Source organism: Sminthopsis crassicaudata, chromosome 5, assembly GCF_048593235.1.
Source record: "Sminthopsis crassicaudata isolate SCR6 chromosome 5, ASM4859323v1, whole genome shotgun sequence".
In the NCBI taxonomy this organism is placed as follows: domain Eukaryota; kingdom Metazoa; phylum Chordata; class Mammalia; order Dasyuromorphia; family Dasyuridae; genus Sminthopsis; species Sminthopsis crassicaudata.
The window spans coordinates 7,117,084-7,140,134 of NC_133621.1; the positions used below are offsets into that span (position 1 = coordinate 7,117,084).

The 23,051-nt window shown below is 41.0% G+C and overlaps 1 protein-coding gene across 4 annotated transcripts in view; it reads right to left on the minus strand.

The window, feature by feature from the left end:
• Positions 1-23,051, minus strand: part of CRPPA (CDP-L-ribitol pyrophosphorylase A) — a 261,917-nt gene that overhangs the window by 174,092 nt on the left and 64,774 nt on the right. For all 4 annotated transcript variants that reach the window (XM_074266599.1, XM_074266600.1, XM_074266598.1 and 1 more), the window contains exon 4: positions 3,358-3,462. In XM_074266599.1, the coding sequence (XP_074122700.1) occupies positions 3,358-3,462 (105 nt within the window). The remainder of the gene's footprint in view (positions 1-3,357; positions 3,463-23,051) is intronic.

Here is a 23,051-nt window from a genome sequence, read left to right on the forward strand (position 1 = left end):
ATAGTTGCAAAAGACTGGAAACTGAGTGGATGCCCATCAGTTGGAGAATGGCTGAATAAATTACAGTATGTGAATGTAATGAAATATTATTGTTCTGTAAAAAACAATCAGTAGATTGATTCAGAAAGGCCTGGAAAGACTTACATGAACTGATACTGAGTAAAGTGAGTAGAATCAAGAGTACCTTGTACACAACAGCAAGAAGATTATGTGATGATCAACTGTGATAGATGTTGCTCTTTTCAACAATGAGGTAATTCAAACCAATTCCAATAGACTTGTGATGGAGAGAGCCATCTGCACCCAGAGAAAGGACTATGGGGATTGAATATGGATCACAACACACTATTTTCACCTTTTTATTGTTTGCTTGCTTTTTTTTTCTTTGTCATTTTTTTTTCTTTTTAATCTGCTTTTTCTTGAACAGCATGATAATTGTAGAAATTTGAATAGAAGAACTGCCCATGTTTAACCTATATTGGGTTATCTGCTGCCTAGGGAATGGGAGAGGGGAGAAAAGAGGGAGAAAAATAAGGTTTTACAAAGGTGAATGTTGAAAACTATCTTTGCACATATTTGGAAAAATAAAAAGCTATTATTAAAAATGTTTAATTACTTTGCTGTAACTAAAAAGAGCTGTCTAAAAACAGTTCTGAGTGCTGAATATAAGAATGCAATTATAAAAGTGAGTCTTAATGTTCAATTTGACATTAGTTGAAGCCAGCCTTATAAGCAAGAGATTGGCTTCTTTACCTAAGGCTATTTTCCCCTTTCACATTAGATAATTAATGATATAAACAAGAAAGACAGCCAAATTGCTTTTCTTTTATAGATTTTGGCCTATAAACTTTTACATGCCTACCATACACAGATTAAGTCTTCTTTGACTTTTATTAAAAATCCTGTAGGAAAAGCATTTTTGGATTCCTTAATTACCCTTCTCAATATCCATGCTGGTTTAATTAAAATAATTTATATCAAAAGTCTAAAATTTTAAAGTGCCCATTGTGAAGCTGGCAATTCTTATTTCCACAAAAAGCACCAAACATAGCATCTGTCCATCTAGATAATAAAAATATAACTAAGTGGATGAATTAATGAATGCATTAGCAAGGAACTGTGATTCTGTCAAAATGGGAACTTCCTCCAACAAAGCAGATTGTGACCCATCTGTACCTTTAGAGTCTTAGAGAGTTACCTGAGGCTCAGTGAGGCTGACTGACTTGTCCATAGTTATACAGCTGGTAAACTTCAAAGGCAGAATGTGAACTCATCTTTTCCATATGTGTGTGTGTGTGTGTGTGTGTGTGTGTGTGCGTGTGTGCGTGTGTGTGTGTGTGTGTGTGTGTGTGTGTGTGTGCGTGTGTGTGTGTGTGTGTGTAGGTTTGTATATGTAGATATGGAGCAGCGAGGTGGCAGGTCTGGAGTCAAGAAGAACTGGACTCAAATCCAGCCTCAGACACTTCTTAATCTGGACAAGTCACTTACCTTTTTGCCTCAGTTTCCTCATCTGTAAATGAGCTGGAGAAAACCCCAGCCTTTCACTGTTGATTATTTTTATAGGATTGCTCTTACTATATATGATATCCTCTATTTATAGTATTTTGCATCAGTTCATACAAGTGTTCCCAAGATTTTTCAAAACTATCTTTTTAATCATTTTTACAACACAACAGCATTTAAAAAATACTCATAACATAAAATAAAATAACAGAATATCACTCCATCATACTCATGTGCCATCACTTGTTCAACCATTTTCCAATTCACGGATATTTAAGTTTCCATTTCTTTGTAACTACAAGAACACGTATATACAGTGTGTATATACACATATACATATATATTTACATATTTGTACAGAGGGGTCCCTTTCCTCTTTCTATGATTTCTTTGGGTTATAAACCAAGCATCTGGGTCAAAACATATGAGTGATTTAATAGTTTTGGGGGCACAGTCATAAGCTACTTGTCGGTATGATTAGCCCAGTTCACATTTCTACTATCTGTACACTAGTGGATCTGTTTTCCCACAGCCCCTCCAAAATTGGTCATTTTCTCTTTATTATCATCTTAGCCAATCTGATGGGTATGACGTGGTACCTCAAAGTTGTTTTTAAAGGATGTAGAACATTTTTCTTATGGTTTTTGGCCCTTTTCTTCTCTTTTCTTTCATTGATTCTCTTGATATTCTTGATCTTTTGTTTCACCAAATGAGTTTTTTAAAGCTCTATAAAGTAATCCTTTTGTAGCTTGATTAGTATAGCAATGAATAAGAATTTCAACAGTATTGATGTTTTGATTATATTGTCCTGAGCTTCCCATGAACAATGAATATTTCTCTAATTTAATTGATTTCTGTAAGGCATGTTGAAATTGTGTTCATGTAATTCCTGTGTGTTTTATAGTATCCAATTTTTGGAAGTATACATACTCTCTGTAGTTCTTTCAAATAAAATCTAGTGCTTTCTGCTAGATTTAGTTGGTAATATTTATGAAGATTTATGAAGGTTTATTTTACATCCTGTAACCCGCTGAAGTTGCTAAACATTGCAATTAGGCTTTTTAGTTGACTCTAGACTTCTCTAAGTGAATCATCAAATTATTTGCAAAAGCGATAATTTTGTTTTCTCTTTGCTTTTGCTTATTCTTACAATTTCTCTTGTAGTATAGCTAGCATTTCTACCATAATACTGAATAATAGCTGTGTTTAATGGGCCTCCTTTCAGCCCTTATCTTACTGGAAAGATTTCTAGCTTATCCCCAATTCCAGATAACACTGTCTCTTGGCTTTAGATAGCTATTACTTAGCATTTCGAAGAAATCTCCATTTATTCTGGTGCTTCCTAGAATGGATATATTTTTTTTTTCAAAAGCTTTTTCTACGTCCATTGAAATAATCACATGATTTTTGGTTTTTATTGGATTTTTTGTTGTTTTAACATGGTTAAATGCTTATAATTTTCTAGCTAAAGGGGCAAATGGGTGATGCAATGGATAGAATACTAACACTGGAGTCAAGAGGATTAGAGTTCAAATCTGGCCTCAGAAACATGCTGCTTACTAGCTGTGTATCCCTAAATCACTTAATCCCAATTCATATATATATTCTCATTCTCTCTCTCTCTCTCTCTCTCTCTCTCTCTCTCTCTCTCTCTCTCTCTCTCTCTCTCTCTCTCTCTCACACACACACACACACACACACACACTGCAGCTATTGAACCAATTTTGTATTCCTAGTATAAATCCAGACTGGTTATATTGTAAGATTTTTGTAATATGCTGCCAGGAATATCTGTTCCAAAGGCCATCATCCTCCCGACCCCAGCCAGATCATCAGAGGGACCCTCCCTCTCACCTTCCACAGATCCGGAGAGCCGTCCACCAGCTTGGCCTTTGTGTGGCAATACTTCAGAGCTAAATGCAAGCATTCTGTCCCAAACTCCATGTCGTAGTCGCTGCACTGCAGGCGAAATAATGAATTAAGGTCAGAAAAAACTGCAGTTGATGAGGGGGTGTAGGAAATCCTCCCCAGAGCCTCCTGTAGTTCTAACATGGGGACTTAACCTTTGGTGCATCATGGGTCCTGGCAAGACCTAAGGTCTTCCTTTCAGCATCACTTTTTTTTTTAATAGAAGCTTTTTATTTTCAAATATGCATGGATAATTTTTTCCACATTAACCCTTGAAAAACTTTGTGTTCTAATCCCCCCTCTTCCCTCCACCCCCTCCCTTAGATTGAAAGTAATCTGTGTTAAATATTGTAAAAAAATATATGTAAATCCAATATAGGTACACATATTTACACAGTTCTCTTGCTGCACAAGAAAAATCAGATCGAAAAGGAAAAAAGTGAGAAAGAAAACAAAATGCAAGCAAACAACAACAAAAAGAGTGAAAATGCCATGTTGTGGTCCACCTTCATTTCCCATAGTTCTATTACTGCAGATGTTTCTCTCCATCACAAGCCTACTGGAACTGGCCTGAATCATCTCATTGTTGAAAAGAGCCAAATCCATCAGAATGGATCATCATATAGTCTTGTTGTTGCCATGTACAATGGTCTCCTGGTTCTGCTCATTTCACTCAACATCAGTTCATGTCAGTCTCTCCAGGCCTTTCAGAAATCATCCTGTTGGATTTTTCTTACAGAACAATAATATTCCATAACATTCATACACCACAATTTATTGATGGGCATTTATTTAATGATGGGCATCCATTCAATTTCCAGTTTCTAGCCACTACAAAAAGGGCTGCCACAAACATTTTGACACATACGGGTCTGTTTCCCTCCTTCAAGATCTCTTTGGGATATAAGCCCAGGAGTAATACTATAAAAGTGAAGGGTATGCACAGTTTGATAGCTTTTTGAGCATAGTTCCAAACTGCTCTCCAGAATGGTTGGATCCATTCACAATTTCACCAACAATGTATCAGTATCCCAATTTCCCCACATCCCCTCCAACATTCTGCATTATCTTTCCTTAAAATCTTAGTCAATCTGATAGGTGTGTAGTGGTATCTCAGAGTTGTCTTAATTTGCATTTCTCTGATCAGTAGTGATTTAGAACACCGTCTCATATGAGTAGAAATATATCTTCATTGGAAAATTGGCTATTCATGTCCTCTGACTATTTACCAATTGGAGAATGGCTTGAACTATTATAAATTTGAATCAATTCTCTATATATTTTAGAAATGAGGCTTTTATCAGATCATTTGGATGTAAAAATGTTTTCCCAAATTATTGCTTCCCTTCTAATCTTGTTATGTATTTATTGTCTCCTGTCTGACAGTCTGTCAGTCTCAACCAGTCCCAGTTTGAGTCTGACTTTGTCCCAAGTTCTCTCAGCCTTTGAATACTCTATTACAATTACATCATTACAATATACTGAGTATAAGCCAATCTAGATCAATTATATCATTATATCAAACTAAAGTGATTATATCAAATAGATATATGTCAACTAGAGAACCCTTATCTCATCAGTTCCACTGAGCTAATACCTTGTTTCAAGTACATTTCTCCAGAGTTCTGGCCCTCTGCAATTTATCAATTGGAAAATGGCTTGAATTCTTTAAAATTTGAGTCAATTCTCTCTATATTTTAGAAATGAGGGCTTTATCAGAACCCTCAAATGTAAAAATGTTTTCCCAATTTATTGCTTTTCTTTTAATTATGTCCATATTAGTTCTGTTCATACAAAAACTTTTTAGCTTAATATAAGCAAAATTATCTATTTTGCAATCAATAATGATTTCTAGTTCTTCTTTAGTCACAAATTTCTTCCTTTTCCACAGATCTGAGAGATAAACTATCCTTTGTTCTTCTGATTTGTTTAGAATATCAATCATTACGTCTAGAACATGAACCCATTTTGACCTTATCATGATGTTAGGTGTCGGTCAATACCTAGTTTCTGCCATATTAGTTTCCAATTTTCCCAGCAGTTTGTGTCAAATAGTGAATTCTTATCCCAAAAGTTGGGGCCTTTGGGTTTGTCAAACACTAGACTGCTATATTGACTATGTTGTCCTGTGAACCTAACCTATTCCATTGATCAACTTCTCTACTTCTTAGCCAGTACCAAATGGTTTTGGTGAGTGCTGCTTTATAACATAGTTTGAGATCTGGTACAGCTAGACCACCTTCATTAGCTTTTTTTCATTAATTCCTTTGAAATTCTTGACCTTTTGTTCTTCCAGATGAACTTTATTGTTATTTTTTCTAGGTCAGTAAAATAATTTCTTGGGAGTTTGATAGTTTAGGGAGTATTGTCATTTTTCTTATATTTGCTCGACCTCTCCAAGAGCATTTGATAATTTTCCAATTGTTTGGACCTGACTTTATTTGTGTGGAAAGTGTTTTGCAGTTTTGCTCATATAGTTCCTGACTTTCCCTTGGCAGATAGACTCCCAAATATTTTGTATTATTGGCAGTTATTTTAAATGGAATTTCTCTTTGTAGCTCTTGCTGCTGGACTTTGTTGGTGATATATAAAAATTCAGAATATATATAACACATAAAGGATTCCAACAGTAACCTAAGGTAACTGAAAATAAAAATCTGATTTTTTTCCTATCCAAGTTCCCACACATCCCTAGTTGCCTGTGTAGCCCCACCCCAATAATTCAATCTGAGGCGTTCCCTAACACCTGAAGAAAGGGAGATGCTTCAGTGAGGAGTACAAAGCTTCTTCCCTGCCATCATCTGCATAAACAGAAGATGCCCTGCTTCCAGGGCCCAAGAGCTTCCTTGGAAAGTAAGCTTAGCAAGTGCCTCCAGGGAGAGAGCTTTTTGTTGGGACAACAGGAGCCTCCTGGGAACTGGGTTCTTATCTTGTCCATCACCAAAGCCTCTCTGGGACATGATGCTCTCACTGGCTGGACTTTTAAGGCACCAATGCATGTGATTCTGCTTGGAAGAACCTGTAGCATTTGGATTGCAAAGAATTCGAAACCTCATCGTCCCAAACTCGGCCCACATGAGCAAAGTTCTCTAGCCACAACTGGGTCTGGACTGGCCTTAGTCAACAGAGAAGGGGATGTCTGAAGGGATCATACCGAGACTACATCAGTGCAAAATCTGTTTACAAATTATTAACATGGTACTTATCACAATCACAGTATCAAACCTGTAAGAAACAGTGAATAAAGAGGTTAGACCAGTACCTCAAAGCCATCCAGGCAGATGCCCTAACTTTGCAGATGAGAAGACAAGGGCCACACAGGACAGTGACTGCCCACAGTCACCCAAAGGTCCAATGGGCATCTTCTCAATGCCTACTATGCAACAAGAGAAAAGTCACACAGTCAGTACCTCAGAAAAGGGGGGGAGAGTCCAGAAGCCTTCTGGGATGGTCTTCTCCTTTGGCACCCCCTCTGGGCGTCAGCCTCAGGTTCTCCTTCCCCCAAGGCCTCTCCTGGGCTCCTCTCAGAGGGGACCTTTTTGACCTAAGAATCCCGACTGACTTCTCCTAAAAGTCAACCAAAGTCCAACCTCAATCCAGTGAGGCTGTCCGTCTTTCAGTGTGTGCTTTAATGCTTGTGAGATGTCACTCACTCAAACCCGAGTCCTCACTGTTCCTACTTGGAGGGAGGGGGTCAAGAAAGTCCTATATCTGGTATCCCCATGGACTAGAAATAGTTCATCTCAAGAGTCCATTAGCCTTGAAATTCCCCTTCCTCCTCTTTTATGATACAGATATGGCGCCAATATCTAAGCCAAGTAGGGCCAAAACAAAGAAAGTTATAGACCAATTTCCCTAATGAATACGGATGTCAAAATCTTAAATAAAATATTAGCAAAGAGATTAAAGCAACTTATCACCAGGATAATAAACCATGAGCAAGTAGGATTTATACCAATAAGGCAGGGCTAGTTTAATATTAGGAAAATTATTACCAACAAAGTCCAGCAGCAAGAGATAAAAGAGAAATTCCATTTAAAATAACTCTAGATAACATAAAATATTTGGGAGTCTACCTGCCAAGACAAAGCCATAAACACAATTACAAAACACTTTCCACACTCTTAGGATTCTTACAAGGTACTAAGTCACTGGAACAAATAGAGACAATAATTATCTAATTCAGTATGATTGATCTGACCCTACAAGGAGATGTTATGGGCCAGAACTTGAAACAAGAAGTGGAATTGAGGAGACATTGGTTAAATATACTTTAGCTTTGATTTAATCCTACAACAAATAATGGTTTCCTTGTGATGTAATGATTGGTTTATACTCAGTGTGGGGCATATAAGCAGGAAGCTCTCAGAGGTCTGGGGACTTTTGGGAGAGAACTTCCAGGAGATTCAGAGTTAAGACTGATTCCCACTTCGACGTTTGTGCTGGCTGGAGACATTCTGACAAGAACTCTCAGGAGCCAAGAAATGAGATAGGCCTCTACTAAAGCTAACTGGCCCCAGGAAAAGATTCAGGATTTTGAAGGACACAATAAAGGATCTGGACTTTAACTCCTGGCTGCATTTTAGGATTATGAAACTGAACTGAAACTAAGGCTGACTCCAGAAGCTCCTCAAGAAACCTGCACCAAGAGAACGATTATAATTTAGAGAGACAGATCATCACACCACACAAGTAAAGTTAGATCTAAACAACTGGAAGACTATCAAATGCTCATGTGTAGGTCAAACTAATAAAATGACCATTCTACCTAAATCAATCTACTTATTCAGTGCCATACTGATCAAACTGCCAAGAAATTGATTTACAGAGCTAAAATCAATAACAAAATGTATCTAGAACAAAAGGTCAAAGTTTTCAAAGACATTAATAACTTTTTTTTTTTAAAGCAAAGGTTGGTAGCTTAGCCATAACAGACCTAAAACTAAATTATAAAGTGCCAGTCCTCAAAACCATATAGTACAGGCTAAGAAATAGGGTAGTTGATCCAAGAAATAGGTTAGATTCATAAGATATAATAATAGTCAATGACCATAGGAATCTAGTGTTTGATAAATGCAAAGACTCCAGCTTCTGGGATAAGAACTCACTATTTGACAAAAGTTGCTGGGAAAATTGGACACTAGAATGGCAGAGCGTAGGCATTGATCAGTATCTAAAACTCTATACCAAGATAAGGTCAAAATGGCTTCAAAATTTAGATATAAAGAGTGATATTTTAAGCAAATTAGGAGAACAAGGGATAGTCTACCTCTCCGATCTGTAGAGAGAAAGAAATTTATGGCCAAAGAAGAACTAGAGAACATTATGAAATGCAAAGTGGATAATTTTGATTATATTAAATTAAAAAGATTTTATAAACAAAACCAATGTAGCCAAAATTAGAAGAAAAGCAGAAAACTTGGAGTGGAGGGGATTTTACATCCAAGGTGTCTGATAAAGACCTCATTTCTAAAATATATAGAGGATTGACTCAAATGTATAAGAATACAAGCCATTCTCCAAGTGATAAATGGTCAAAAGATATGAACAGACAATTTTCAGACAAATAAATTAAAACCATGAAAAAATGCTTTCAATCACTATTGATTAGAGAAATACAAATTTAAGACAACTCTAAGGTTGTCACAACTATCAGATTGCCTAAGATGACAGGAAAAGACAATAAATGTTGGAGGAGATATGGGAAAATTGGGACACTAATACATTGTTGGTGGAGTTGTAAACTAATCGGACCATTCTGGAGAGCAATTTGGAACTATGCCCAAAGGGCTAACACACTGTGCATACTCTTTGATCTATCAGTGTCTCTACTGAGTCTATATCCCTAAGTGATCACAAAAAAAAAAAAAAAAAAAAAAAAAAAAGGGAAAAGGACCCACATGTGCAAAAGTGTTTGTGGCAGCCCTTTTTGTAGTGGCAGGAACTGGCAACTGAGTGGATGCCCTTCAATTGGAAAATGGCTGAATAAGTTATGGATATGAATGTTATGGAATATTATTATTCTGTAAGAAATGAGCAGCAGGGCAATTTCAGAGAGGCCTGGAGAGACTGACAGGAACTGATGATCAGTGAAGTGAGTAGAACCAAGAGAACATTGTACACGGCAACAACAAGATAATGTGATGATCAATTCTGATGGACATGATTCTTTTCAGCAATGAGATGATCCAGGCCAATTCCAATAGACTTGTGATGGAGAGAGACCCAGAAAGAGGACTATGGAGACTGAATGTGGATCACAACATAGTATTTTGACCCTTTTTCTTGTTGGTTATTTTTTTCCTTCTCCCTTTTTGATCTGATTTTTCTTGTACAACATGATAAATGTAGAAATGTAGAAATATGTTTAGAAGAATTGCACATGCTTAACCGACATTTCATTACTTGCTGTGTAGACAAGGGAGATGGAAGGAGAGGAGGAAAATTTGGAACGCAAGGTTTTGCAAGGATGAGTGTTGAAAACTATTTTTGTATTTTTAAAATAAAAAGTTATTATTAAGAAGAAAAAATAATAAACTCCTCTTCATCTCAAAGTTTACTTGAGTTTTTTCCCTATTTCTTTTCTTTAGGAAAATTAGATGCCACATCAACACACAGTCTTGGAAGAGGAAAAAAAGACCTGGGCACCAGGAAGAGAGAATGGGATGCCGGGACCATCTCTAAGAGAAAGGGATATCTCTAATGTCTGCTCAGAGAACATCTAAGTCCTGGTTTTTTTTAACAGCTACGAAAGGCTAAAGAAAATACACTTGAGAGGGATTCTCTTTGCTTTCTAGTAAAAGTCTGCTGCCAAGAGAGATCTCGGCCATCCTGAGGGGATCGGGACAAAAGACTGACCTGTGTTTGCAGGGGACCAGTGGAGTGGGAGCTAGGGACCATTAGCCAAGAAGCTAACACTAGAAAGACAGAAGCCCAGTTCCCACACACACACACACACACACATACACTTCTGACCTTATGTGACTTCCCCAAACATCTCCATCAAAGCTGGTCCCTTGGCTTCAGGCTCCCTCTAGGCATCCACAAGAGTCGATGCCCACTTAATTTCCTAATTATTGCGACTCTAAAGACCTCGTTTTATAATCCTACTTACAAACATGGTATAAGTTTTAATGAGCCATCTCCAAACTGTTTTCAAATGTTTTATGGAGAGAAAGAAAAGACACAATAAATAGAGTGTGACGTAAGATTAATTTTAAAGTTAATTCATCATTATAATAACAGTCAGGTTCAATAATTTATAATGGAGTATGATATATATATGCTGTTCTTCTCAACATACCCCTGCAAATTCAAAACATCCAACTTTTCCAGTTGGAAGAAACTAAAATTTAATTATGAGGAAAATTTTGGAGTAATTTGTTAAGACCAAACTATATCTGTTTGGTGCTAACATATTAAATTCCCGTTTCCACTGCAGAGGCTTGGAAATTTCCATTCATATGTTATCATCTGGGAATTGCCTATAGTGGGCCTTTGTAATATGTAATCTGATGTGAGGAATCTCAGAACCTGGCACTATCCACACAATGATTTCAACAACATGATTTCACAATGTGATTTCATCAATGCAACATCAAGGGGAGAGAGAAAGGCCCCCACCACATTGGGCTGACCCCTATCAGAGATCAGAGAAAAGGCCACAGATCAGAGTTACATAGGATTCAAGGGCATGGCTAAGCCGGCCTCTTCGGAACCGGAGAGAGTCACTGTATTGATGAGATCACAAATTTACCTAATCATTCCAGGATCTCAGCAAGGTCTCATGGGAAGGATGCCCAAGAAAGCACAATGAATAGTGCATGAAAACTTAACCCAAGACATGCATACACATGTATCTCAGTGTATAATCATATCCTAATTTCCATAATCAAAATCTGCTTCAAGTAAAACAAAATAGGCTCGCTTACACTCGGGCCTACTGGGCGCACCTGCATTCAATGCATTATCATATCAAAACTTCTTGAAGGAGACGCTCTACCTCCACATATTTCACCAGTGTTGGGCAATATGCCGTAAAATTGCATGAGAGACAGTTATCCAGCAGACCTTGTTCTCAGTACAACATCAGATTATTTGTTGAATAATTAAGATGGGATGATCTTAGCCTGGGACCATGGCTAAGGAGAGAACACTGGGGTGTTTGTCTCCAGGTAACAATGGGTAAGAACCAGAAAGGCAGACAAAGCTTCTCCTTCAGGTAAGAATGCTTTTGCAAATTTCCTTGGAAGCTGAATTATATTTTATTTATTTCATTTTTATCTACCCACCCACACACATTCTCACCGGCCCTGCCCCACTCCATCAGAATTCATTTTGAACTGAGTCCAGGAAAGAGCTGCCCATCCTGACAAGGAAAACTCTTGAACCTTCCCCAATGACTGTTCTACTTCACAGTTAATTCTCCAGGGGAAAATAAGAAGTAGGTGGAAACTCACTCCAGAAAATCTAACAATCTCATAAGAACCATTACTATTATTCCATTTTCCTACCCAATTTTTCCTGGTCAAAAACAAGAAGAAGCAAGACTATGTACAAGACACTAAGCTAAGTACTATGATAGAAAGACAATGATGGAACAAGGCCTGTCTTCAGGGAGCTTATTTGGGAGAACAAGTTCATGATTATATACAAACAGGTAGATGGACAGATATCATTGACATAAACTGATATTTATATCTATATATGATACATGGACAGAAATCTGCTTGGCAGATAGATAGATGGATAATTTATTATTTATTCATCTGTGCCAGTCACTGTGCTAAGTGCCAAAGAAACAAATACACACAAGTAAGAATCTCTACCCTCAGAGAGTTACATTCTGAGCATAATGGTTTGGAGTTATCCAGAAAATGCTGTGAAACTCTAGAACCAAATCAGTGAAGACCAGGTATACAAAGTATATGCTGTCACAGCCCTAATCTCAACCAACCATTTTCACCACACTCCCTCCCTCCTTCCCATATCATCCATCAGGATCACTAATGAGTTTTAACGGTGGTTTTACAAGCTAAAAATGAAAGAGAAGGACTTTTAAAAATGCAAGTATTTATTAAGCACCTATTATGCAAGGGCCTTATGAGGCCCTTATTAGACACCGAGGTACAAGTGCAATGAATGAAACCCTCCTTACTCATAGAAGCTTCCATGCTAATTTAGGACGAGATATAGGAAACAGGGCTGAACTGGACTGATCCATCTTCTCAGGCTGGACAAGGATTTCCTATGTAGCTACCATTAGCTAGGTCTCAGAACTGTGATTTTTAGCATCTCTGGGTATCAGGCTTGCTCCCTGCCACTGTCCCTTCAGCAGGGAGTGGGAGTCCCCAGGACTGAGAGCCATTTTCTGTTCCTCCTTCTTCTACAGGTCACCCCCAAGTTTGTCGTTCACAGAGGGTCTGACTGTTCTGTTCTGAGCCAGGCTCCTGCCACTGAAGAATGACCTCTGAGATCCCCTCTCGCTATAACCCTGGGTCTGCTCCGGTCCCTCACTATGAGGAAAAGCTAGAAGGAACCCATTGTGTCTTTTGTTGGCTTGACAGGCTGCTCTGGCCATTCTCCCTGGGAGGCCATCTCTCATGGGCCAAAACAGCCCTCTGGAAACAGAAAGTTTCTGCTGACACTCACCGCGGGATACTCTGTAATATTTATGAAGGAGCCCACTCTGGGCTCAGACAGGAACTTTGACAGAACACGGCCAGATAAGAGCCCTAAGTTATCCCATTAGCCGAGCCGGGCCTGAAGGCAGGGCCTCCTCGGTGGCACCGTGCTGGGACAAAATCCAGGGCTTTGGCCCCCTCGCCCCCCCACGGCCTCCCCCTCGGAGAGCGCATTCCTTCCCTGGTTATTCACCATCGGCATTATTTGCCAAGTGTTGACATTTTCCTCCATGCCGTTCAATCCATGCAAAGGCACATTCCTTCCCCCAAGGATTATCCTGAAATGAAGCAGACCTCAGAGACAAATGGGCCTAGTCCAAGAAGGCTAGAACAAAGAAGAACCACTTGGACGAGCTTCCAAATGACATAGCAGTTAGAACCTGTGCACGTGAGCTGTCCGGTGCCAGGTAGGGTGTTCCAGTGGATATACCCCCCGGCTCTTGCCTCGGTACCAGGCTAGCGAGAGTCTCCCCAGAAATGGACAGCATGAGACAAAGACCCTACAGCCTTCCAAGTGAGCCACCAATGAGGCGTGAAGACTCGATCCTTTTTCATTATAACCTCAGCAGAGAACCACTGGAAGCTAGAATTCCTTGCAAATTTTTCTTAAATGTTTAAAGACCAATTTTAAGGAAGCTGAAGCTGAAATGGGGGGATGGGCAGGAGAAGGTAATTAATCTATGTCAAGTACATTTTTAATAAATTTTGTGTGTTTGTGTTATATCGTGGGCTTTTTTTTTTTTTTCTAAATCAGCACATACTTGCCAGTTCTTGCCACATCTTGTGGAGTCTGCTAACTTGATGTTTGATTTTATTTATTTATTTTTAGCAAATGGAGTCATTGTGAAAGATGGCAGATTGAGAGCCCCAGGGATAGGTACAACTGAGAGCCAGGCCTTCTGGGTTTCCTTCTCTGTTGTCACTTAAAACAGAGGTTCTTAACCTTTTCTAGGTGACATGGGCCCTTCAAGCAATCTGGTGAAATCTACAGGACTCCTTTATAGAAAAATGTTTTTAAATGCAGAAAATAAAATGCAGAAGCTTGCAAATGAAACCAATATATACAACTTCAAATATCCATTTTTTAAAGTTCATTAGCCCCAGATCACAAATCCCTGATTTAGCGACACTCCAATGCCCACTGGGACTCGGGCTCATCCTTACCCCCACCTTAGTCAGGACAGATTCTATCTGGGTCAGAGGCCTAAAGAAATGGTAAATATGCTCAGCCTCGACAGCTTCCATTTCTGTGTCTGAAAAACAAGGCAGTTGGACCCTTAGGAGGGATGGGACCTGATGGCCTTGGAGCTTTGGGTCAATGACCCATTGATCCCAGATGCCCCCCTTCCAGAGCCAATAATAATACTAGTTATATGTGAAAATTGCATAGCACCTACTATGTGCCAGGTCCTGTGATAAGTACTCTACATTATGATCTCATTGATCCTTCTTTGGTACCTGATGATCCCCATTTTACAGAGAAGAAAACGGAAGCATTCACTCAGGATCACACCACTAGTAAGAGTCTAAGGCTAAACTTGAACTCGGGGCTTCCTGACTAGCACTCTGTGCACTGTGGCACGTCCTGGTGGCCTCCTAGGCTCTAGATCTGGAAAACCAGGGGTCGCGCTCTCAAACAACAATCCCAGAGCTAGAGTATTTTAGAGGCTGATCTAGAGACTTGGGCTTTGAAGAGACCGAGGTCTTCCTCAGCCAATCCAACGCTCATTTAAGGAAACTGAGGACCAGAAAAGGGAGCCTGGGCTCCAGCTGCTACATTTTCAATCTGAGCTTTCATACTCAGCAACCATAAAGAACTACAAGTCACAGCTTGATTGACTGCTTAATTGATTGTCCAGACTTAATCGAGAAAATGATCATCACATAGATTAAGCCAAAAAGTAAAGAGAAGTTTTCTGAGAGGTGATTGTGAAGCATTCCCAGCACCCTGCTGGTCCAAAGTCATGAGGTAGCAGAATAGAGATTCGAACCCAGGGCATTCCCATCCAAAACCTGCATTCTCTCCAATAAAATGAGCTTTTAAAATCACTGAAAAAATAAATAAATAAATAAATAAATAAATAAAATAAAATCACTATTTGTCCCCGTTGAGCTAAGGTCTCAGCCAGGCTCCCAAGAATCCCAGGAAGCCTCTCACGACCACAACCAGAACCACATGAGGGTCGGCCTCCACGCCGCTGGATGGCCTGGTCCCTGCCAATCCTGCAGCTGTTACCCAAGAGCCTCCCCCAGGTGCAGCCCCCATCCCTGGCTTGAATCCCAGCCAGCGCGCTTCTCAGCGCAGCGCTCTTGCCTTGAGCCAAAGGGAATTTTGCATAATTTTATTCACCTTTGCTAAATTCCCTCCAAACTCAGGTTGACTAAGATTTCCTCCTTTAACTTCCTGCCTCATTATGCATGAGACATAAAACCACACATGCTTTTTGCCCCGGAGGGGGACGACATGAAGGAACTGCGCACAAGCTGCCCAAAGCCTTCCCAGAGAGAAAGCAGCTCCCACTTCTCCCACATCCTCCTCTGGATTTCTGAGGGTACTCTGCTCGACCTTCAGAACCCACCCCCACCCCCTCTGGTTCTGCTTAATTTTCTCTGCAAGGTTTTTATATAAAATCCAGGATGTTCCACTTCGCCAAAGGCGTAATTAAGTGCAGAACAAATTAAACTGTCAGCTCGTTTCAATCTCACTTCGGATGATGCGCACATGCATGTGTGTATAATATGCATCCGCATGTGTATATTTATGTATGTGGATGAATGTACACATATAGTGTATATTCTACACAGTATACAATATGGTATGTGCATAACTATGGAGATTGTGCATACGAATGGTGTAATGACAACAGTATATAACCAATGCATATATACATGTTGGACATACACATGGATTGTATATTGGGGTGTCCGTATCTACAGCATGATATACAACACGGTGCGTTATTACATGTACATGTGGACATATATGTGAATTGTATAGTGGGATGTACATCCGGGTGACGTTATCTACAGCATGATATACAACACGGTGCATTTTTACATTTACATGTAGACATATATGTGAATGTGTATAGTGGGATGTACATCTGGGTGACGTTATCTACAGCATGATACACAACACGGTGCATTTTTACATTTACATGTGGACATATATGTGAATGTGTATAGTGGGATGTACATCCGGGTGACGTTATCTACAGCATGATATACACGGTGCATTTTTACATTTACATGTAGACATATATGTGAATGTGTATAGTGGGATGTACATCCGGGTGACGTTATCTACAGCATGATGTACAACACAGTGCATTTTTACATGTACATGTAGACATGGTTGTATATTGGGATGTACATCCAGGTGACATTATCTACAGCATGATACACAACACGGTGCATTTTTACATTTACATGTGGACATACACATGGTTATACATTCGGGTGTACATCCAGGTGACATATCTGCAACATGATATACAACACCATGCATTATTACGTGCACATGTGGACATACACATGGGTGTGTGTATTAGTATGCACATGTGTGTGACGTGTGTACAAAACAGTGTATCACACAGTGCACACCTGCCATGTGTATGTGCACCACTATGTAGATGCTCTCTCTATAAAACCCAAAACCAGGGACAGGAATCTCTCACCAATTAACGAGTCATGTGGTACACTTGGAACCTGCCCCAGACAAGGAAGGCTGAGTAACCCTGGGCCAGTCCTTCACCATCCCCCATGTTCTATTACCTCATCCCAGCTGCCCTCCCAGGAACACTGAGGCTCTCGTGAGGTGACCGATGAGCCCACGTAGTGCTCCAGAGAACACCCTGGCCCAGGTCTGGGACTCACATGTTGCCTCCCACGCATACAACCAGTGGGACCCTGGCAAGCCTCAGATCTTCTCAGCATCCCTCACGAAGAGGAGGGGGAAGAAAATGAGCATCCCAGGCCCTTGCGTGCTACGTCTCTGAGCCAACACCGGTCCCAAGTCCTCTCTGCTGAGCACCGGAGACAGTCCTTGTGCTTTTGTTTTGAAGCCATGTTGCTCTTCCAAATAGTCACATATCAGAGTTCTCCCTCTGAGCAAAAGGGGAACAGCTGGGCCCTAAAACTCACTAAAAATGGGGCCAGCCTTCCAAACAACTGTTAGGGCATTAAAAGCCCAGCGGCAGCTCTGCTGCCCCAGGCAGCCGGCGAGCAGAAAACCTGAAGTCCTGCCAGAAGCCTCCTGGTCCTTGGTACACTTTGATGGCAGCTGTGAAACTGCAATGATGCTCCCTCCTAAGCAGATTGAATGGCTACAGGCAGATGGAAGGGGGCTACATCCAAGCCCCCATGCTAGAGCAAACCAAACTTCAGCATGGGTTAGGAGCCAGCGGAAAAACAAATCTATTTCCAGGTGCAAGAATTTCTGCCAGTGCCTGAAAGCCTCGGCCATGTGAGGTTCCCCAGAAAGAATCAGGGCATCCCTCCCCTCAAGGCAAAAGAGAACTGAGGGGGACTGGAGCTCACAGTGGCCCACCCGACCAGTCAGCACCAAGGACAGGGGAAGGTGGAAAGGGTCAGTATTTGGAGCTCCACCCTGGATTCTCCCCCTTGTTCCCATCTCCTGGTCTGCTGGTCTTGTTCATGTTTCTCAGACCCAGAATCACTGGGGCACCATGGGCAGAAACTGCGAGCATGGGCACCTGTTCAGGTGAGGAACAGGAAGCAGATTTCCTCCAAGGCAGCAGGAGCCCAATCACACGAAGGGAGGTCACGCTGGTCTGAATCCTGCCCCAGACACTGGTGCTTGGTCCACACAAGGCTCTCCCACCATCCTATGGAGCCCACTTTCCTCATCTGTCAAATGGGAAGGGTACAACGTGAGGGCCTTCTGGCTATGATGCCATTCAAGCTATGGAGGTGTTTGTGGACCAGAACCAAGATGGCGGACTGCAATCCTAATGCAATTTACTGAGGAGCTGACATGGAAAGGGTGCTTCCAAGGGGGCAACATGCCTGGTACAGGGCCTCTAAATGAATCTCAAGTGAATCCGCTTCCTGCTCTCAGGACTAGGTGACATTTTCTAACTCCTGCACAGGTGCCCATCCTCAGTGCCCATCCTCAGCTATTCTTGTGAGCCTTCAAACAGCCCCACAGGGAGAAGTGCCTCCATTTGACAGATGGGATTCTAAGATGGTCCCGCTACGTGGGAGTGCCTGAGGAGAGTCCAGATCCCAGGGCTTTGCTGCTTCGGGTGGGTGGCCACATTCCATTGTGCTCTCTTGGGCCCATGCAAACTCAGAGGTGGATGGATGTCTGTCTTACTTCCATCAGCAAGCCTTCATTAAGCACCTACTATGTGTGATGCATGCATAAAATTCAATAAAAACAGGGGTCACGAATCTCTGCGTAAGGATCTCTCCAGCTATGTATGGGCTTAGATTTAAAATATAATGTCACCCAGGACACACACTGTCATCTACCTGTTTTGTTTCTTTTGTTGAATACTCCCCGATTACAATTTAATTTGTGACTGAGCATTGAAGAATGGGTCCCACTCTGGGATGAGTCACAAAGCTTGGGCTAGGGACAAAAGACAAAGACAGACGCTTCTTCTGCAGAGAAAGAGGGTTCCCCAACCTGCAGAATAGGAAAACTTCTAAGCCCGAATAAACACATCAAAATAAATCCCAATTCTAAATCAAAAGGTCAGCATTATGCTGGGCTGGAGTATTGAAGCTGCATATCATAGCCCAGGCACTTTAAGGGAAAATTCAGATTGAAGAGAGCAGCAGACTAATTACCTACATTGAAACAGAGGGAGATTGTTGTGGTTGTTTGTCCTTCCTTCTGGAAGAGGACCATGACATCAGGGAGATGATGACAGGACATGCAAGTGAATTGGACTGAAGTGAGGGAAGGCCGTGCAACGTCACCTGCCTCACTTTCCCCTCCAGGGCCATTTGGGTCCAGTGGCCAGGCCAGATGTAGATCAGGAAAACTAGAGACGGCCCAGGATGCAATGAAAGACCTTGGCCTTTTTAAGCTCTGGTCTTCAGCAGGTCTTCCTTTGATGGAGGCTCCACCCATTCAGTGATGAAGACTAGATTCTCTTCTTACCTTAATCCCAAAAAAAATCTAAATAAATAAAACTGGTAGGAAAGGCCCTGGCTACAGAGAAAAAAAGAAAAGAAAAGAAAAAAAAAGACTGAAATTTATATTCAATCTGAGTCTATCAGGACTCAGACAATGACCAAATGGGGAGATGGAGCGCAAGGAAATGGAGAGGAGGCGTGAAAAACAAAGCTCCATATGGCTTTCTGTCGGAGAAGGAAAGGTGCTCTTGGGGGTCAAGCCTCTCTATCACCATTACCAACATAATACTCAATTGTTTTTCTATTAAAAATAGCTTGCATGGCATCAATAATTTTGAGCAAGAAAGAGCCTTAGACCTCATTAAGGGTTATGGAGTCCCTCTCTCATAAACACCCTTTAAAAGTACTTAAAGTGACATTTGCGATTCCCATTTTACTGATGAGGAGCCTGAAGAAAGCACCTGTTTAGAACAAGACAGTGAATGAGCATTGGATCCAAGCACTGGACCCAAGTCCAACTGAAAAACCATGATTATGGCAAGTTTGTTTTAAAAACTAAGGGGTCCAAAGCTCCTTCGCTTGGGGAAATCCAAGAACAGGAAATCCACCTCCAGAGAACAGTTTCTGTTACAAGTGAGCCAGCAGCTTCTCAGAGGACAGAAATGCTTAAATGCCCAATGGCTTTGGGCTACTCTGGACACTACGCGTCTTACTTAACACCGACCCAATTCAGCACCATCTGGGACTTCTGAAGGGCTTTAGGGAATGAACAGAGACAGGGAAAGAAACCGACAAGCAGCACCTTGATCTCGTTAGCTTCCCCTTTTCCTTGCAAAGGCTGGTGGCCATCTCTCTGGGAGCATTTAAGCATCCTTGGAGGGGGCCTTCAATCAGGGTATTCTTTTACTACCCATGCATCAGGTGGACGGCTTATGCAGTCAACAGTTACATCTGGGGGCGAATCCCAAAACACCCCAAACCCAAAACACAATGAGTGGAAGCACTCATTATCCTGGAGTAACACAGAGAACAGAAGAAATACTGGTTAGGTGAAAGAGTGATAGAGAAGGTGAGTTTAATGTAGGACTTAGTAGAAACTAGACACTGAAGCAAAGTAAAATGAAAATAAGGAAGTTATTAGTCACCAAAGGCAAACAGCTGTCATTGAAAGGCATTGGGAATTCATCTAGTCCAACCCATTAATTGTACAGAGAAGGAAACTGAGGCCCGGAGCAGGAAACTGGCTTACCTTGACATAAAAGAATGATGGTAATCAGAGCCAGGGTTTCAAGTCCCAGTCTGTGGTGCTGAGTTCAGCCCTCTCCCTACTAAAGCACACTTCCCAGCACAGAGAAGACTATATTTGTTGACTGACGGATGGCCCAGTTGCTGTTCTTCTAATCCCCTTTCTCTTAGGAAGATTTTAATTTTCCAGGGAAATTCCTTCTACTAAAGTGAATTAGTATACCTTCCTTGCCCGAGGGACTTCTCCCAGAGAACAGCAGCTCACCTGGAAGAGAGGGTATCTAATGATTTGCTGGGCCGATTACGTGGAGCTAGGGAAAGGAAGAAAAGGGCCACCTCTGGCTGGGCCGGTGATCTCTTTTTTTATTTTTTTATTTTATTTTATTTTATTTTATTTTTAAGGCTGGGGGTAAGTGACTTGCCCAGGGTCACACAGCTAGGAAGTGTTAAGTGTCTGAGACCAGATTTGAACTAGAGTCCTCCTGAATCCAAGGCTGGTGCTCTATCCACTGCGCCCCCTAGCTGCCCCCTCGGTGATCTCTTGAACTCAAGACCTAGGAATTCTGGTCACTCTTCACTCAGCCTCCAGTTCTGAGCTCTCTAAGTCACCTTGGTCCAAGTCCAAGCTCTAACCCCTGGGAAAGCCATTGGCTTTATGAGAGAAGTAATTACAGCAGCTGGAGACGTTTAGGAGAGGGGATAAAGAGCTGGGAGCAACTTGAAAGGTGCACAGGATCAACAAATTGATGCAGCAATCAAGGAACAGTACTAAGGAAGCCTGGAAACATCCCTTCCTCCACATGCTTGAATCACATCCAATTAATGATTTCAGTATTTAAAAATACATCTTAAGAGTATAAAAAATGACTACTGGCAAAATTGTTTAAAACAATATTCTATGTATTTCAACATATTTAACACGGATTGGATTACCTGCCAGCTAGGGGAGAGGGTGGGGGGAAGGACGGGAAATTTTTGGAACAAAAGGTTTTGCAAGGGTTACTATTGGGATTTGCTTTGTAAATAAAAAAGTTTTAATTAAAAAATAATATTCTAGTGAATTTGAACATGACGGCTCAGAGTTTTTTTGTCAGAGAAAAATAGTGAATGTGAGGGGGGGGGCAGGAACGAAGAGAACCAAGAACTCAACAGACACAAAAGCACTAAGTAGAAGACTCTTCCTGACGGGCCTCTCTCTGTCTACGGAAGCAAAACGATAATAAAGCTTTCATTCCCGGGCAGCAAAATCAGGAACAAAAGAAGAAATATCAACTTGAAAACTAAAGATCTAGAAACCCAACAGAGGGAAGAATAGGGATTTAAAATTGAGATTGCTGCAGTTCACAGCGAATAATTTCCAGCCTAATTGTCCCCCAAAGCTTCAATGTCATCCATAGGCTAGACAGGTGTAACTGAATCAGAAATCCAGAGGTGGAAGTAGTCTTAGAAGGCCAATCCCCTGAAGGAACTGAAGCTGCTGGGAAGAACAAAATGCAAATTCATGGAAAAGCACGACCCCTCAGAATCCTGAAGCACCACAAGAGACCTCTTTCCAGAATGGCAAATAGTATGATTACAAAATGGTAAAATGGAGAGCCCTCTAATCTCAGGGCTGGACTCGGGGTCCATCAAGTTTAACTAGCACCAGAATAAGAAGGAACTTCTAAATCACTACTAAGTAATTTGCCCAAGGCCCATAGAGAATAAGTTTCAAAGAAAAGATCTGAACCTCAGGCCTGACTCTAGACTCAATGCTATTTCCACTATTACCAAAAAAATCACCTTAAGAGTGGAGGAAGGAGAAAGGAGAAATCTCATTTCATTTCAGAGAACTTCTGCTTAATAATGACTCGCTCCCAATACCCACTTTGTTCTCTGGAGTTAAGGAAAATAAGTCTCATCAATTCATCTGTAAACATTTATTTACTTAATACATGCCAGATACTGTGTTCAACACTGGAGATGCAAGAAGAGGGAAAAGACAATGCCTGCCTTCCAAAGGCTTACAATCTTTTTTTCCCGCCTGAGGCAGAGTTAAGTGACTTGCCCAGGGTCCTCCTGAATTTGATTTCGGATTTGAACTCGGGTCCTCCTGAATTCAGGGCTGGTGCTCTATCCGCTGCACCACCTAGCTGCCCCAAAACTTACAATCTAATTGTAGCATGTATGTACATATATGTAAGCAAGCTGCATATAGGATAAATAAAAAATAATAGAAGGAAGGCACTAGAATTAATCAGAGTTGAGGAAGATTTAACCCTTGCTTCCTCATAAATGCACATCAAATACTTCCTTTCTGGGGAAGTTTAGCCTTCTCTTTCTTTGGGGTTTCTGGTGCCCTTGAAGTGCTCATCACTTATAATCATGGAGTGAAGGCTTTGATAAATAGCCTTCATCTATACATTATCTCATTATAAAATACAAGATGGCTGATCTATCATGATTTATTCTCATGCTACCTTCTGAGGATCACTACTTCTTCCCTTTCAAAGTGGCCACAAACGATTCATTCAGTAAATCATTCTAGAACATTTCTGCAAATAGATTTTAACATCACTGATTTGTGAAATCTTTTTTCCAGAAACTGGGACATCAGCCCACTTC